Raw genomic sequence first — 17186 nt, forward strand, 5'->3', positions numbered from 1 at the left:
ACTGTTAAAGAGAAGATTCATCTGTTTAATCTCCATCCCCTGGTTGTGCAGTGAACAAAACACAAATTAAAATGCAGTTTAGCCTAAAGGAGTTTGTCTCAATTATTAACAAACCAACTCTGTGTGGATGATTTTATATTTAAATTAAACCAAGAAAAAAGGAGAAACTCTTCTGTTTCTGAGTTTGATCTATCGCACATTCTGAGCTCCTAAATGATCCGTTCAGAGCATTTATGTTTTATCTGTCTGAGCTCATTAAAAGTTTTCTTCTTTTGTGCACAGGATGGGTTTTAATGTCTTTCAGATTTAGTCTGGAAAGTTTTTTATTAGAAAGGAGACAAGCTGGACGTTTGAGACTTACACCTGAGTGATGTCCATAGTGAAGGTTCCTGACCAGGGCTGCAGCAGGAGGAAAGCCTTGAGCGTGAGGGCAGCCCGGGGCAGCAGCAGGTAGGGACACCACACCGGATCTGTGAAGGTAGAAGAGCACTCGGTCAGAAACATCAGAATACGGCTGGTTGTATTCTGAGACACCCGTCCTCGCCCACCGGTCAGGTCTTGTTCATCCATCCGGTAACTGGCAGATTTCATGGCCATCTCCAGCACTCGGATGCAGCCGTCGTCCGACGCCAGCACAACCTTGTCTGAGGTGCACCAGTCTATGTCCAAGATGCGGTAGTTCACGTTGCGGCCGAAACGTGTGCTGCTGACCATCTGAACCTGCAAGACAGGAGAGCTGGGATGTTTAATGCTGTCGCCAAAATCAGATATATTTAACGTTTCCTGTAATTACGTGAAAGCTGATTCAGCACAAACTCCTGTTTTGCTCATTTTAACTGTTGCTCTGCCTTTTTTAACTCCTGCTCAGCTCATTTGAAGTTTTGCTTTGCTCTTTTTAATCTCCCGTTCTGCTCATCTTATCTTTTGTTCAGCTCATGATTCCTGCTCGGCACTCAACATTCTCACTGCATTTTTTGCAGAAATTACTTTGCACTAATGGCCTTTTTTTAATGCATTTGTGTATTTTGCAGGATGTGAAAAAACACGGATAATTCCTCATTGTCTGCAACACCTAAAAAAAAAACAATGAAAGGATGCTTTTACATTGGAAACAAACAATAACAAACATGGAGAAAAAAACTAATTTATAACGAGTTTCTTAAAAACCTCCTTCCAGCTTTTTTACGAGGCAGTGGTAAGTGTAATCCAGCTGTCAGCAGAGCGTTGAAGCATTTGGGAAATTGCTCTGCGTTCTCTCTCCTCCTCCCCCATTTTGTCTCTCACTCTCTCCTTTGCATCCCCCTCTTTACCGCTCTGTAAACGTTTCCCTTCGCGGCTCCATCCATTAGTTGTCTGGCTTTTTACGAGCAGGACTGAACAGCATGCAGACAACAGCACTCCAACGGGGCCGTACCTCTCCACCTTCTGCTCTCCTAATTAACCAAATCATCTGTGTCGTTAATTTGTTCATCACTTTTTAGCACTCATTGTGTTTTTGTAGGCTGACTGTGAATACAACCCTGAATGATAAACCGGAGTGTAAACTATCCAGGAGAGCTAAGGTGAAATACAGACAAATATGACGTTCTGAATATAATAACTTCATGCCACTGTCAGGGAACACGATCTGCATGAATACATACACCACGAATAAGGTACACTACTACAGGTACAGAGTTTATTACTACAGCAGTGATAGCTTTGAGGTTTAATTAAAAACAACCGAGCAGAGTGTTGTCAGGCTTCAGTGGGCACAGCACCAGAAACCAAACAAACCTGCAACAAAAAGTCTGTCAACCAAGATCAACTAATGCCCCTTTTACACAGGCTCTAAAGGTCCTGGCTCCACTCTACTCGGCTTGCTTTGCGCGCGTTTCCACCGGCATTTTTTTGAGGCCGGCCCTGCTTCTTTGGTCCCTGCTTCGGAGTCGGGCCAGCCGGGTCGGTGCAAGCTTAGCTCCTGTTCACTCATTGGTCGTGGGTGTGACCAGATGCAAGCATAAAGAGCAAAGGTAGGAATATAAACAACAGCGTTAGCTTACCCTGCAATGTTTAGCCATCTGTCCCCCAGCTGAAGGTGCTGTAAAGCCTGAAATCTCCGGCGGATAACAGCTGTCCTACTCTGCGCAACAATGGCGGCATCCAGAGCGTTTCTTCCACTGCGCCTCTCTTCCTGAAGTCTCAGGAGAATCCCCATAAGTTTAAAAAACAGCAACAACACAGGGCCAACGTTGTCCATAGCGCTGTCGTTGTTTACACAACTTGCGCTAAGTTTCGGTAGCGCACCCCCCCCACGCCGCAGCCCCGCCCCCCGCAACACGAGGAGGCGTTCCTCTGCTGCCAACCAAACTGGCCGGTGTGAACGCGATGCATTCTTTATCGAGCCGAGCCGAGTAGAGCCGGACTTCTGAATTAGAGCCGGTATAAAAGAGGCATTAGAGGCCACGGCAGCAGCTGATCCTCCTGCTTCAGATGTGGACTGCAGTGAAGTGTTACTCGCAGTGATTTTGTAATTGGCACCAAAAACTGGACTTGAGGAATCAACTCCAGTAAAATTGCGACGCTGACTTCTCTCTGGCGCACGGAGCCTCACCTCTTTAGTGTCCCAGACTTCGGCTCCGTCTGTGTACATGACCAGCAGCTTTTGGTTGCCTTTACCCGGAGCGAAGCGGATCTTCTTCACCCAGCCACGATGCGTCGGAATTCCCCTAAAAAGATAAAAAGCACTGATCCTTATGGGACAAATGAACCTTTTGAAATCGATTTTACCTTCCAGAAAGTCACCAGAACTTTCTAAACCTCTGGAAATGGTTGGTTTTGGCACATATGCACATGATGTACATCTTATTACAGCTTTATATGAACCTTACATGATAGAAAAAAGTGAAGTCCTTAGATCATAATATAATTAAATAAAGAAATACATGTACAAAGCATCTCTTTGAATAATTATCCTCTTTGCCTAGATTTTCATTAACAAGTGCTGAAGCAGGCTTACTATTATTCAGCCATTATTCTTCTGTTTTATACCACAATTTTCTATTCCCTACTCCTCCACCACCTTTGCAAAAACCGATTCAGAATAGTGCGTCGTAACTTTTTGTGGTGATAAATTGTACAACAAAGTTAAAATTCACAAAAAATGTGAAACAATTTCATGAAGACAACACACGAAATTTAAAGAAACATCATAGCAAAAACATAATTTAAAGGTTTAAAAGAGTCACAGAAATTTGGGATTTATGTGACTGAAACTTGCATTTTGATGTTGCTTTTGGTTTTCACACAATCATAGTTTAAGTTTTGTGATTTTTGGAGATTTTAACCACAGACTTCAACCTAAGAGCGCAATGATGCCCCAGTTTTCAACTGTCTAAACGTTCCACAATCTTTGTAGTCCTTTAACTCCCACAGTTGTGACCCTTCTTATAAGGTTTACACATCAAAACGTCTGCATTTTTCTCCTTTTTCACCCCGTCTGCCTTTCACTGCTTTAAAACTTAAAATTTTCTCTCAAATCTTCCCAGAGCGCAGAGTGCACACATCCAATCTTTCATCAACTTCCATTGTATCCGAGCTTAAACTTTTCTCCCCAAACCTTAAAGTGAAGGGTTACTTAACTTGTCCTTTCTCCTCCACAATAAAAAGTGACATTTGTGACGATCAGATGCTTCTGACAGTCCAACTTATAGCTTTCACACAGTGACGGTTTGTCTGAGGCTTTCATTCTAGTCTGTATTTCTGTCAGTCTGTCTTATTAAACCTAAAAGAATACAGACGTTTGAAAATTATGATCTGAGATGAATTAATCTGCCTTTAAATGAAGATGTGTAATGTAGAAGGCACAAATGTCTGCATGCATTACTTACAGCAGATACAGAAGGCAAACAGGAAATAAAAAACCTGATTGCACTGATAACACTGTGAGAGTGGGAGTGTGCCAAAAGAGACTCATTACCTGTTGTGAAAAGAATGAGTTGTGGAGCAAAAAATGACCCTTTTAAGAACGATGTTCTAGGAGTGAGTTAGTGCTCACCACATTATACATTACGTACATTAATGATGATGGATTTCACATTTTTATGCTTCTCCTGATGATATACTGCTCCTTAATGTCTGGGTACGACACTATACTTTTAGAAAAACATGGTAAATATACAGCAAATACAGCATTATTTTCATTATTAACTCATCTGCTGATTAATTGTAAATTTCTTTCATTAGTCACAACATCCTGGAATCCAAATAACTTTTCTCAAACAAATCACTTTGTTTAACGGCCCAATCACTCTAAATATTAGACTAACAGTTCAATCAATTATTGGACTCAATGTGTCACGCCAGATTTGAGCCATTACCTCGACAAACGAGCCTTGAGGTCCCAGAAATTGAGATTACCGTCCACATCTCCGAGCACCAAGGTGTCACCTTTCCAGGCAATGCAGGCAATGCTACCCATGCTACCCTGCAACAGAGATTACAGGAAGGTAAGGTCTGAGAGATCTAAACATGTGCTACGTTAGTATTACCTGTTGGTAAATAAGAATACTGATTTAGTGACATAAACTGCAGGTCAACCATTTTCAGAACAAGTCAGTCCAACAATTTACAAGAAAAAACCCCAAACAGCCCAACTAACGAAGTGCTGCGTCTGTATCCTCAGAGTGCTGATATAACCTGCAGTCAGGTGTACATGCAGTGGGAATTTATCCTCAATAAAACTGGAGATAAACATCATGAAAAATCGGATCATTATGTCTACTTGTCACATCTTTAATGCAGTCGTCCCCCAGCTCGTCAAAATCCTGCAATTCCAACAGCAAATCTGCCACCATCTTCCCCCTGCTATAAAAAAAATATCCCACTCTCCAGAATTTATCGATGGAGGACGAACAAAAACAAAACAATAAAGTGAAATATCTTCGGCAGTTATATGGTAAACAAATACAGCATAAGGCTTTAAGGCGACAGTGAAGGACAAAGCTGATATGAAGACGTTTGGTGCCAGTGTAATCACCAAACTTCTCTGCAGAGTTTCTGTCACTTTTTCTGACAGATATACGTATAAAGACCTTTTTTATCGCACTGAAGGCACTGTAAAACCTTTAGGGTATTCAAATCCTGAATAAACCTGCAACCGTCGCATAGATAAGGCTTTAAAAGCCCCAGCTGAAGCTTAAGTGTCTGAGAAACAGGTGCAGGCAGCAAAACTCAACTCTCAATGCAGTAATGAAGAAAATGAATGGAAAAAAACAGGCAGTCCATTAAAAACACTGCATGTAACGCCACAAACGCTGTTATCTTCAATTAGAATTCAAATTAAAGACAGAGCATGAAGGAATGCATGTCACCCGCCTGAGTTTTAAACTAAAATCATCTTTTGTTAAGAAATAAATTGTAGCTGCTTTGATCAAACCTTAGAAATACGATCATGTCCCTTTCAGAGGACGTGTTGGGAATAACTCTCAGCTACTATCACACAGAATTTTAACTCAATATCTGTAAAATTAACTGAATTACAGCCAGTTCTGTGTTTTCTAAAATCAGCTGGCTGTGGCAAATATCTTAAATTGGGTTGGCTGCAAATGTTAACCAGCTGTCGATGTACATCCAATAATTATTTTATGATTGTTTTATTAAAATACATCCAGTGGACACGACCAAATACATTATCGCCCGCCTTCGCCTTTCGTCGGCAGTCAGGAAACAGGACTGAACTATTTTTGCTGTGAGAAAAGAATAGATTCCTTTTGTTTGCGGTGATGTTAACTCGTAATAAAATCCTCTTACAGATGAAATAAGAAGAAATCCTGTCCTCTGTGTTAGCTTGTTTCTACATTTTCATTGCAAAAAAAACAGCCAGGTATGCTTTAAAGGTAACAGCTGCTCTGCTGTAACAGCGACAGAATGGGACTAACTCCCTCACAGGCAAGAATAAATACACAAATAAAGAATTAGACAGTGAAAGTGATGAGTCCAGCTTCGGACTGTTTACATCACGTTGGCCACACTTTGTTCAGCACCTGCTGTCTTCATCCTCCCCCACACATCCCGACATAAAAAGAAGCTGAAGGACACGGAGGGAGAGTGATGGCTTTCACTTTAATGTGGAGGGGACCAGTGTTTCTTCTCAGCTCTTATGGGAGACTGAAATGACGCAGTGCAGATGTAAAGAATAATTAATTGCTGAAAGATCTTGCTTTTGAATAAAAGAGAGCTGATGATAGGGCAAGGACGTCCAAAAAAAAAGCACTTGTTAGTTTTTCATCTGCAGAACTGAATGTTCTACATCCACTGAATGATGGATGCTCAGGTGTACAGAATGAGGATAGAGAAAACAGAAATATATAGAAGCACTGACAGACGAAGAAAGCAAGTAATTAAATTAGAATGAACCAAAACATAAACATAAAGTCTGCTTCATTCAAATAACTGAATCAGAGAAAGCTTTATTGACGGATCAGTTGATATAAAAGGAATATAAGTCACACAAAGTGGGTGGACTCACATCGGGGGGGATTCGTGCTCCATCTTTCACGGTGTTGCCCTCCACAGTGATGTGATAGACCTGCCCGTCTGTGTCTGTGAATACAAAGTGCTCCCTGGCTGAGATTGACTGGCTGGTCTCTGATTTGCTCTCAGCGTCTTGCAGGAGACTAAGGAAAATCAGATGGAACAAAAGAACGTGCAGCTCACACATACATGAATATAGCTTTTAAATGTTAGGTTGTAATCACTTTCTACTAAGTAAGCAGCTAATGCACCACTCAGAAATCCTCCTCATTTCATCCTTGCATAGTATAAAAAGTCTTAGGTGTAATGTCCTGAAAGAGCTGATGGTTGAGATTTGAATATCTGAAAAAGTTGAAAATATGCTGAAAACGTTCAGAATAAACAGAAAAACCTCAGCGTTGTCTGAGTGCTGACTCAGCAGTCACACTTTAATTTGGTGGAACTAAAAATGAACAGAAGAAAATCCGTTTTTTTTAATAAAGTTCTTTAAAACGGACCTTATGACCGAGGATTCAACGCTGCTCTGCTCAGCGTCCGACACCGTCTGTCGAGCCATGGCCTCCCTGGCTGCCATCTGCTTTTTCTTTAGACTCTTCAGATTATGGGATGGAGACCATTCCTGTGGAAACGCGCAGGGCAACCGTTAAAGCGACAGAAACAAACACTGCTCGCTGACGTTACAGTCAACAATTACAGTGTAAAAAGCAACTTAGAGGCGACAGAAGGAAAGGGCCAATCGGTGCTCGTATAAACGACACACAGGCACACTTCCTGTCAAAGAGCTGCAGCACCGGGGCTGTAGTCCGGTTGACCCAGGGCTATAATCAATATGGAAATGAGACAGCAATATGAGGCTAGGGGAGGCAGCCATGGATTATTAAGTTTATTGCTCTTTTTATTTGCACTAGGGAAGACTTTATGACCCTCTTGCGAAGTTTGTCCAGTATAACTCTTCTTTTATGAGAATTTCTCCGTCCTAATGAAGCCACTGAGATCTTTGCTGAGGCTGGTGAAATTTTCCGGACTAATCTTTAAAATGTCTCACACAAACAAGTGCTGCATGAGAGACCGTTACCAAAAAGGAAGAGTCCACAATGGATATTTCTCCAGCTCTCAAAATGTGCTTGGTTTTGATTTTTTAGCCACCAGATCTGAGAAGTGAAGCCAATAAAAGGGAAGTCCTAATGTGCAATATGGAGCTTGGGTACCAATCATCAATGGGCCTATTAGACCAACTTTCATAAAATCTAAGTACATTTTTACCACATGTCATTATGATGCAATTACAGCTAAGAGTTGATCATAAACTAACTGGAACATCACTTCCAAGTCACTTCATGTGCCAAAGTTTCAAAGACTAATGCTTTCGTAGAACTTAGTCACAGTTAATCACTCATATTAAGTTTCTACTGGAGTTTGCCTGACTCTAGTTGAGATTTTGGTGAGATTTAACCTGAGTTTTCTTCAACAGCAGGTTTATCTTTGCCATGTTCCCGGGCAGCAGCTGTTGTAGCTCAGCTTCTCCCATCTCACCTGCTGGAACTTAAAACTCCTTCAGAGAGCTCACAGGTGTCTCTGTGGCCTTCACGATCACTCGGACTGCTCTTGGTAGATTTACACATGTCCCATATTCCTTCCATGTCTTCATGATGGATTTAACAGAACTCCTGAGGATGTTTGGGGCCTTGGAAATCCTTTTGGATCCATCCTCTGATTTGTACTTTTCAATAATCTTTTCTCTGACTTGAATTAGGATAGTCTCTAAATATGACCAAGTTATGTTGACCAGGATTGATTTATGACAGCAATAAAACATCCAAGAATCCTTTTATAGGCACTGTAGGATAAATGTAAGAGACAAGTATGAATGAGATGTAGCTTGCAGCTGAATTCAAATCATTGACAGAAAACAGACCAAGAAGTTGCGGTGCCTCTAATGGAGCGTCTACGCAGGTCAAAATGTGTCTGAATATTATTTTCAAAACTCTTACTACCCAGAGGAAAAAATGTTGTATTCCTCTCAAGTTGTTTTGCTGAAAACATACATAAGTTGCTGCTCTGTCAAAAGTGAAGAGTGACAGGAGCTGAGTCAGATCAAAATGATAGAGATGGGAGAATTTCAGGAGTGATGTATGAAACAACAGATTCAGATTGAGGGGGATGTCCCTCAACCTTTCAGTGAAAACCAACATGACAGGCTGCAGAACTGCCCTGAAGGTGCACTTTGACTTTAAGACAGACCGGAGCGAACCTGTGGAGGGTGACTAGATGTCACCACATTCTTTTCCACAGTTATCAAAAAACTGAGATTTGCCAGGTGCCGTGTGAGATCATCGGTGCAACATGCTACCTCCTGTGGGGGGCACCTGCAGCAAAATGTCAATGTGCATGGCTCATCAGACATCAGTCTTCCTGCTGCAAAGATGCATTTTACGAACACCTGTGTGCTCAGTACCAGGCTCGTGTCATGCAGGTGTTCTCATGGAGAGATATGAAATTAATGCTATGAAAGAGAACTGTACAGGATCAGATGTGCTGCTGAACTTCTGCACTACCTGAAATATACTTATTTTTTATTTTTCCTGCATTTCAGCTCTTACTGAGTAGTACTTTTCTGTGCCTCTCAAAAAATGAAAGTCAGATTTTATCATTTGTTGGTACCAGTGCGGTAACAGTGGGAAAGTTCTTGGCCATCTCTCGGAGAAGTGTCCCCGTCCGGATGTCCCACAGCTCCAAGGGTTTGTCCCTGAACACCACCACCAGGTACTGTCTGAGGAAAAGAAACAGACAGATATGCAAAGTTTTAAAAAACGCACTTCATGTTACTTACCTGCAACATACCAGGTATTTTACTGGGTACGTACTCAGTACTGCATTAAGTATTGCTACCAAAGGTTTAGTTTTTGGTTTTTGCTGCAGAGGGAAGAGTCTGACAAGTGATTTTACCCACTTTAGATTTAGAAACACAAGGAACACTAGTAAAACACAACTATACAAATAATCAGTGAGGATCCTTCTACCTAACCTTGTACCACACCTGATTTATTAAGTCCGTGGAAGTCAGCTCATCTCTATCAAATTTACTCTGCAGGAAGAAAAGTGCAACAAGGTCTGAGGATAAACTCATAGGTAGCTGCACATCTGAGAGACATGGCAGGTTTTTGTCACGGTCGAAGCTGAATTTGGTTGAACTTTGACCCCAGCAGGCACAGCGCAGAAATGTTTTTGCACAATAGCATGCAATACATGTCAATGAGGCTTAACTAAATTGTAGAATTAACCCTCTCAAGGCAGGCATTGCAACAACATATCTGATTTTTCCTGTTACTAAAACTTAATTTGAGCCTGAGAGGGTTAAACATTATTACACTGACTAAAGCCAGTTTTGAAAAGCTGAGATATATATATGTATTGTGATAAAATCTCCAAATAGTGCAACATTAATTTTTGCTAATACCACCCAGCCCTTTGCATAATGATAACCTTGTAACCGTCCTTATTATTCAAAGGAGCAGTGTGGATATAATGATTACTTTATGGGTTTGAACACATTTTACAACAAAACAAAATGTGTCAGAACTCATATAAGCCAAATATCTCAAGATGACACATTATTCACCTCGTCTTATTTCTAATGAATACACAAGGCTCGATATAATATGGAGTCCTTGAAAGAAATCGTTTTTTTATAGCCAAACAAAGAACTGTAGAGTAAACACAACACAGCTGCTTGTGATGGGTTTGTTCATGAGTCTGGTGCACATAAAGTGTACAGCATGAGTAAAATCTGTGTATTTAAAACCAGAGGATTATCAGGATGAGTGTGTACTACTCTGTATTTGGCTTTGCCACAGATAGGGAGACCTAGCAACTTACTTGAGATGAGATACTTTAATCATTTCGATGGGCGGCTCATCATTTCCTCGCTCACCTCTGAATGCAAAGCATCTGCCTGAAAAAACAGAAACAGAGAAGAAGAGACGAAGGGAGTATGAATAAGTAGTACTGACAGAAGACAGGAAACAGTATGTTTCCTCCTCCCTATGAAACCACTGATTCATCTCATTTTCCGTAAGTACCAGCTCGTCCTGATTCCTTCTCTTTTACTGAAGCTGTGAGGAAAAAAAAAAGCAACTTATTCTTACCACCTGCTGTAATCCTTTCCTCCCACAGGCAACTCTCTACCCACAAGAGTCAAAATTATGCAAAGCATCAAGATGGCCCTTTCAAGAAAACAAGAATGTCCTTCAGGTGTAAGCCATCACATTTCCCCCGGGAAACGCTGATCTGTTTTTGTGAAGGACATTAGAGGAAATAGCCTGTTAAAAATGTACAAGTCATAGATCTTCGCATGGTGGTTTAGAAGGGGGGGGGGGTGACCTATACGCTAGTGCTGATGACAGCAGTTGGGAGCACACAGAAGGGGAACAGAATAGCTAAGCATATGGGGTAAGGACAATTTTAGAGACCCGTGGCGCACTCGAGGCTAATGAAGAGCTGGTAATAATTTTCTCTCCCTCCCACAGTAGGAGTGGTCACATGTCCTGATTACAGAACATCAATTAAATCATCTCACTCTTCTGATCAACACCCTCCAGGCTGCAGTCACATGTTTCAATTTGAAAACAAGCTCCGTGGGGCATTGTATGAAACAAAAAGTGCAATTTCTTCTCCGTAACATGGCAACATCTGAATTTTAAAAAAAAGGAAAAACATCTAGAGACCAGTCATCGTACGTGTGCACAATACTGTGTCATTACCACACAAATGTACTGCATGCTGTATAAATTGCCACTTCACAGCAAATCTTCTCAGTTTTTATACATGACAGAAAATCCTGTTGTGGATGAACAACGTCTGTTCGGAGCAGCAGGTATAATTGCTGCAGAAGACAAGAATAATTAGTACCGAGTTAGGAGAGTGCGAAGGATAATTTTTCACCATGGATTCCTTAATCTTATTATAGAATGTTACTGCTGTAAAAAGGGTGCTTGTCTTAGTGAATTAGATTCACGAGTGAAGTAGAGAAACGTTGCATCGCTCTCAGAAAACTTTGAGTCAGTGAGAAGATGATGATTCACGGGAAAAACAAAGTCTTCACTCGTTCAGTTCCAGAGCTTAATATAAATGATCTGGCCTTTACCAGGTACGAAAATTAATAAAATCTAACCTCATGTGAGCAAAAACACACCACAGATTCGACCGAGTCATTATTAAAACAACAAATGTTGAAGCTGTGTGTAGAGAAACTTGACTTTCTTTAATAAATAATGTTTCAGTGAAATCTCTTTTTATTCACTTGAAGTTAGATTCCAATAATCTGAGGTCACTCATATCTGTAAAACCATAGAAGGAATAATAATAATAATGAAGAAATAAAAATGTGCAAATCTGTATGAAGTCTCAACAAATCTGATCTAGAACAGTTCAGGAAAGCAGTATTAGAAAGGCTGGACGATTGAACTGCTTTTAAAAACGTAAGCACGAAACACCACTTGACATTTATTCCAAGCATCATAATCTAAGAAAGCAATTGTCCCAAAGAAGTAGGCCAAGTGTTCTTCACATGTGAAAATTGATTCCCTCCATATAAAGATGTGTCATCTTGTGCTTTTAACATCATCCTGTCTATTGTTTTGCTTCCTGAGTGGCTTAGGTTGCATCCTGTAAACATGACATTTTGGAAGTTGCAGAAAGGTTACGCTGTAGTTTTGATTGGAGTTGTCAACCCCTGCCTTCCTTATCCTCAAGCTGCTATGCAAGGCTAAACACGTCCCAAAGCAATTTCATCCCTTCGCTGAAAAGACACAGATTAAATTGATATTGATCTTTTCTGCTTAACAGCAAAACAAAGAGTATTTCCCAAAATGTCCTGATCCAAACCGCACAGGCGCTTATGTTTGCATCAGAGATGAAATCAGGGCATTTTATTCCACGCAGCCTGTCTTCCTGAATTACATCTGTAGACAAGTCCACCTCCCGAAGACACCTGAGTCAATACTGTTCATTTTAACATGCAGAATGTCCACAATATGGGACATTTCAATGTCTACGTGGTGGACAGTGTGGCCAAAGCTAATGTCATGAACAGTTTATTTTACTGACTGGTGCTTTGAAAGATACGTTACAGAAAATGCTCCACAGCAGTCCTAATATTGTCAAACAATTGTACAATCACAAGATTAAAAAGTAATATTTTCCTGTAAACACATTATTTCTCCTCCAGGTTACTTAGAAATCCTGCTTTTTGGCACAGAAAGAGAAAAACTTTGTATTTAAACCCTTTTGAGAGAGGAGAAACAAACTTTGATATCTGCTAGCGCAGCTTTTCATTAGATATGCAAAAACTAATGATAACATCTCATTTTCAGAGCTAGGCATCTTTCTGTGATAATCTAATTTTGTTTAGTTGTGACCTTAATTTTGGGAAGTGTTTAAACGTACCCTAAAGAGAAACAGAACAGTTTCTTCAAGAACGGCTTAGGTAAGAGGTAAATTAAAAGAAAAAGTTTGGAAGTTAGAAACTCAAGAGTCCATTTCTTTGTTTTTTTAGGAGAACAGAAAGACATTTAGCTGGTATCCTCAGGTAAAGTGTGCGTGCCTCACCTGTAGGCAGGTCAACATGCTGCAGCTCGTTTCGCACCATACCCATGTTGTTGGGAGAAGAAGTGGCAAAAGACAGAAAACTGGTGAGACTCACCCATTCGATCCCTCTGTGGAAGAAACAGATTCTTCAATAAAACATCAACTTGCAGCATAAAGGATGGATCATTACCAGAGTCAAGTGTCTCAGACTCTAACTTTATATCTGTTTGGGTAATCTGCTTCCAAACGGTCAGGTCGGACAGGGTTCACACCCCAAGAAAATGTGAACCCAAATTGTTTTTGCAATCGGATGTCACAAAGCCACAGAACAAACAGGGCTGTCAGATGAGCAGGTCGGCTGACGTCCTGTAAAAGCGACATTACATTCAGACGTCTGAACTGGATTATTATTTGAACATTAACACGCCTCAGAGCCGTATGAGACGTATTTTTATAGCATTACCTCTTAGCAAGCCTAATAACCTAAGAGGTGTAATATAAGAGAAATAAAGGCACAACGATTAGTGACTTCGTAGAGCTCTGTGTCAGAGCAAAGACTGAAGATTTTAACCTGTAAAAGTCCAGCTGTCAGCTGTTTTAAACAGCTTTGCTGTGAATTTAACCTCAGCTCTGTTTCATTAGCTGAATCTGAAGCAGCATAAAGCTGCTCAGACCACAGCAGGTCCGAAAACAATCAGCTCAAACATTAAACTGAAAATAAACTCACTAACCAAACTCCTGTAATCCACTTCGATTAATAAAATCCTAACCAAACAGACATTTACACTGACAAGGAATTTGATAAGTTAATTACAACTTCTAGCATGAAAAAAATAGACGTATTATCAGAATATTCCCACGGATTGTTGTTTATTTTTAATCTGCTGGCAGTTGAGCAGACTTTTCTTGTTTAAACCCTGAGATGTTCGACGTCCTGCAGCTTGGCTCAGGGCAGATTTCGTACAGCAAATGTATGCAGATAAAAGGAAAAACGTTTTCAATGCACACCGAGGTGGTTCAGACTTCCATTTAGCACCATCCAAGGAACCATTTTTAACAACAGGTCTGAACAATTCCACTAAGTTCCCTAAACCACCTGTGAAAAAGCCCCAAAGATCAACTATATCAAAAGGCTTTGGTAAAATTAGTTTGTTGAACTTTATACAAAAAATGTCACAGACACTCAACTTGTAAAATAAATGAGCAAAACATGTCTCCAAGAAAGAAGATGTATATAATGCATGTTGTAAAATGCACTATTTATATGTATATAAAGCCAGTAAATGCAATAAATTAATTATTTTTGAGAAACTAACCCAGCTGAGGGAGCACAAACTCCTCCATAAGAGGATGGTAAATAGCCACATGATTAATTAGTCTATCTCCACACTAAATGAAAATGAGATGCAAAGAAGCCCAGAATCCTTAGGCATTATATGCAGGGCAAGAGGCCGCCGGGCTCATTACCATAAGCACCTCTGCTCGCTCCAACTTTGAAAACAAACAGCGTTAAGCCTACATTTTAAACTCCAGGAGGAGAGAAAATCCAATCGAAAAAATTTCAACCACAAGCCGCTGGATGACTGTAGGTTTACTTTTCTGTACTTTAAGCTTTTTGTGCACTTATGTAAACATAAACATTCAAAAATTCAAGGATTTAAGTAAACCAAAGTACTTGTTCAACAACAACAAAAAAAACTACCCCATGAATATTAAGTGTCTGAATGAAAACAAAGTGCTGTTCTAGTCGAATAAACAAATATCAGGTTGCAGGAAGTGTGTTAAGTCCACACTGTAGAATAAATTCTCCATTTTCTCCAAACACAACATCCCAGTACATTTCAAACCCAACAAGACTCTCAGGCAGAGGTTGTTCCACCCTAAGGACAAAACACCCAAACCCAAACTGAGCAGAGTGGTGTCTGCAGTTCAGATCTCTACATTGGAGAGACCAAACAACCTCTCCACAGACGCATGGCTCAACACAGGAGAGACACCTCTTTTATGTATTTATAGGAGAAACCAACATTAAACAGAGGAGGAGGCCTCAGATTCCAGCTTTAGGCCTGATCCCCAGTCAGTTTCACTCCAATCAACACCTGCACTCATGTGACCAGAGTGGCCCATCAGGGAGTCAGACAAACAAGGACCCTAATGAGCCTCTATTGTTAGGAGAGTGAGAACAATTTGCAAGCAATCCAGCTCACATCTCAGCTTTAAAAGCTCATCTATTTCTGAACAGAAGAAGCTCCTCGGATGAGAAGCGAAACGTCCTCAACTACAGAATAGAAGTCCAGTTGTTTGTGTTTTTTAACCTTTTTTGAATAAATTCTCAGCCACCAGTTAAAAGCAGCGTGTCACTCATTTCCTTTAAATCACAGATGTGCATTAGCAGCTCAGGTAAGCTCTGCTCATTAAAGTTTGCTTCAGCTTTGCATTTGCTGACACCAACTTTTCTCATTAAAATAAAGTTCGTCTCAGCTTGAATGTAAAGCGTTTTCTCCCAATCAATCTCCTAACAGCAATAATTGGTTCAGCCTGGAGTGTAATTATTTCAAGTGAAATTGTTGGATACTAAGTGACAAAGCAGAGTTTGGTCTGATGTTTAGCAGCTGTAATGTGAAGCATTCAGACAGTATCCTTTCAGTGTGGCTCACAGGCTGTAAATAAAGACCGAATATTAAAATGTTATCATATAAATTTATTTTAAAATGTATAATTTTCTTTTGATTGGCAAAGCTTTTTTTTTTTTTAAAGCAAAAGGAAATTTTCTGATCGTTTTCTTTTTAACTGAGCCTTTTGACCCCATTTTATTATTATTATTTTAATTAGAATAATTACCAAATGCTTAATTTATTAACGTTTATTATCTACTGGATAAAAGTGGTATGCAGTAATGTAATGTCAAGTCAGGCTAATGAGTATAACCAGTTACAGAGATTACTATGGTAACTGGTTCTTTTCTGGCTTCGCATCTCAGGAAACATTTGCATTTGTAAAAATTGCAGATGCAACTACCTCAATAACTGATTAATTTCATATTAACGTGATCACATGACCTAATTACAGAAGGATTTAAATATTCAACATAATAAGTTGACTGGAAAAGGACAAAAACACGAACCGACAAGACGTTAATTAAGATTAATCTGTTGTGGTTTTATAGAGTCAGTGAAGGTTAAAGAGCTTTATTACCTCTTTGACTTTTATTTAATATTTATTAGCTTAAGAAGGGTTCTTTTTTTTTTTTTTTAAGATTTAAAAATTTTAGTGGCCACTTTAAACCTTGACCACAGAATCAGTAGCTGTTAGATCTTCAAAGTTACACCCAGCCCTCATTAAAAAAGAAGAAAGGTATTTTCAAATTGCCATTTCCTCAAAATCTGGGTTAAAAACAACTGCATCAAATATTGCTTTACACAGAGCTGCCTTTTACATGTGAATTTATTTATAATTTGAACTTTTCTGTATAGTGCCCTGGGATAACTGTTGTTGTGAATTGGCACGACATGAATAAACTAAATTGAACAGAGTTTTATAAGCGAAGGTGTTTATGTTTATAATGTAAAATACTAAAACAATACAAAATGTCTGGATGCATCTGTTAGGCTGATGAAGTAGCAGCAGGCAATCCACTGTAAGAAAATGAGATGTGTGCCGCGGCAGATGTCATCAGCACGCACACACGCCCAAGTGACTCTGAGGACAATTACCTGGTCTAGTCACACAAGAATTTGTCACGGTCCCATTAGAGCTCCGAGTTAAATGTAACAATCTGAGCACAGACTTCAAAACTGTTTCAGAGCTCAAAGACTCTCAGCTGGATACAGAAAGTGTTGGTTTGGGTGTTTTTAAAATATTTTCTTTATGTAAGAAATCAATATACAGTATAAAACATGATATATATCCATCCATCCTCTTCCTCTTATCCGGGGTCGGGTCGCGGGGGCAGCAGCCTAAGCAGGGAGACCCAGACTTCCCTCTCCCCAGCCACTTGGGCCAGCTCCTCTGGGGGAATCCCAAGGCGTTCCCAGGCCAGCCGAGAAACATAGTCCCTCCAGCGTGTCCTGGGTCTTCCTCTGGGCCTC

At 40.2% G+C, this 17186-nt stretch overlaps 1 protein-coding gene across 1 annotated transcript in view; it reads right to left on the reverse strand.

Moving 5' to 3' along the window:
• The window catches only part of wdr11 (WD repeat domain 11), a 62207-nt gene that overhangs the window by 14475 nt on the left and 30546 nt on the right, over positions 1-17186 (reverse strand). The window contains exons 12-20 of the mRNA XM_017424298.3: positions 13120-13226; positions 10390-10465; positions 9175-9283; positions 7011-7132; positions 6509-6656; positions 4359-4465; positions 2594-2708; positions 549-720; positions 362-470 (exon numbers count right to left, since the gene is read on the reverse strand). Of these exons, the coding sequence (XP_017279787.1) occupies positions 362-470; positions 549-720; positions 2594-2708; positions 4359-4465; positions 6509-6656; positions 7011-7132; positions 9175-9283; positions 10390-10465; positions 13120-13226 (1065 nt within the window). The remainder of the gene's footprint in view (positions 1-361; positions 471-548; positions 721-2593; positions 2709-4358; positions 4466-6508; positions 6657-7010; positions 7133-9174; positions 9284-10389; positions 10466-13119; positions 13227-17186) is intronic.

The sequence above is a fragment of the Kryptolebias marmoratus genome, linkage group LG22 (assembly GCF_001649575.2).
Source record: "Kryptolebias marmoratus isolate JLee-2015 linkage group LG22, ASM164957v2, whole genome shotgun sequence".
NCBI classification, from domain to species: domain Eukaryota; kingdom Metazoa; phylum Chordata; class Actinopteri; order Cyprinodontiformes; family Rivulidae; genus Kryptolebias; species Kryptolebias marmoratus.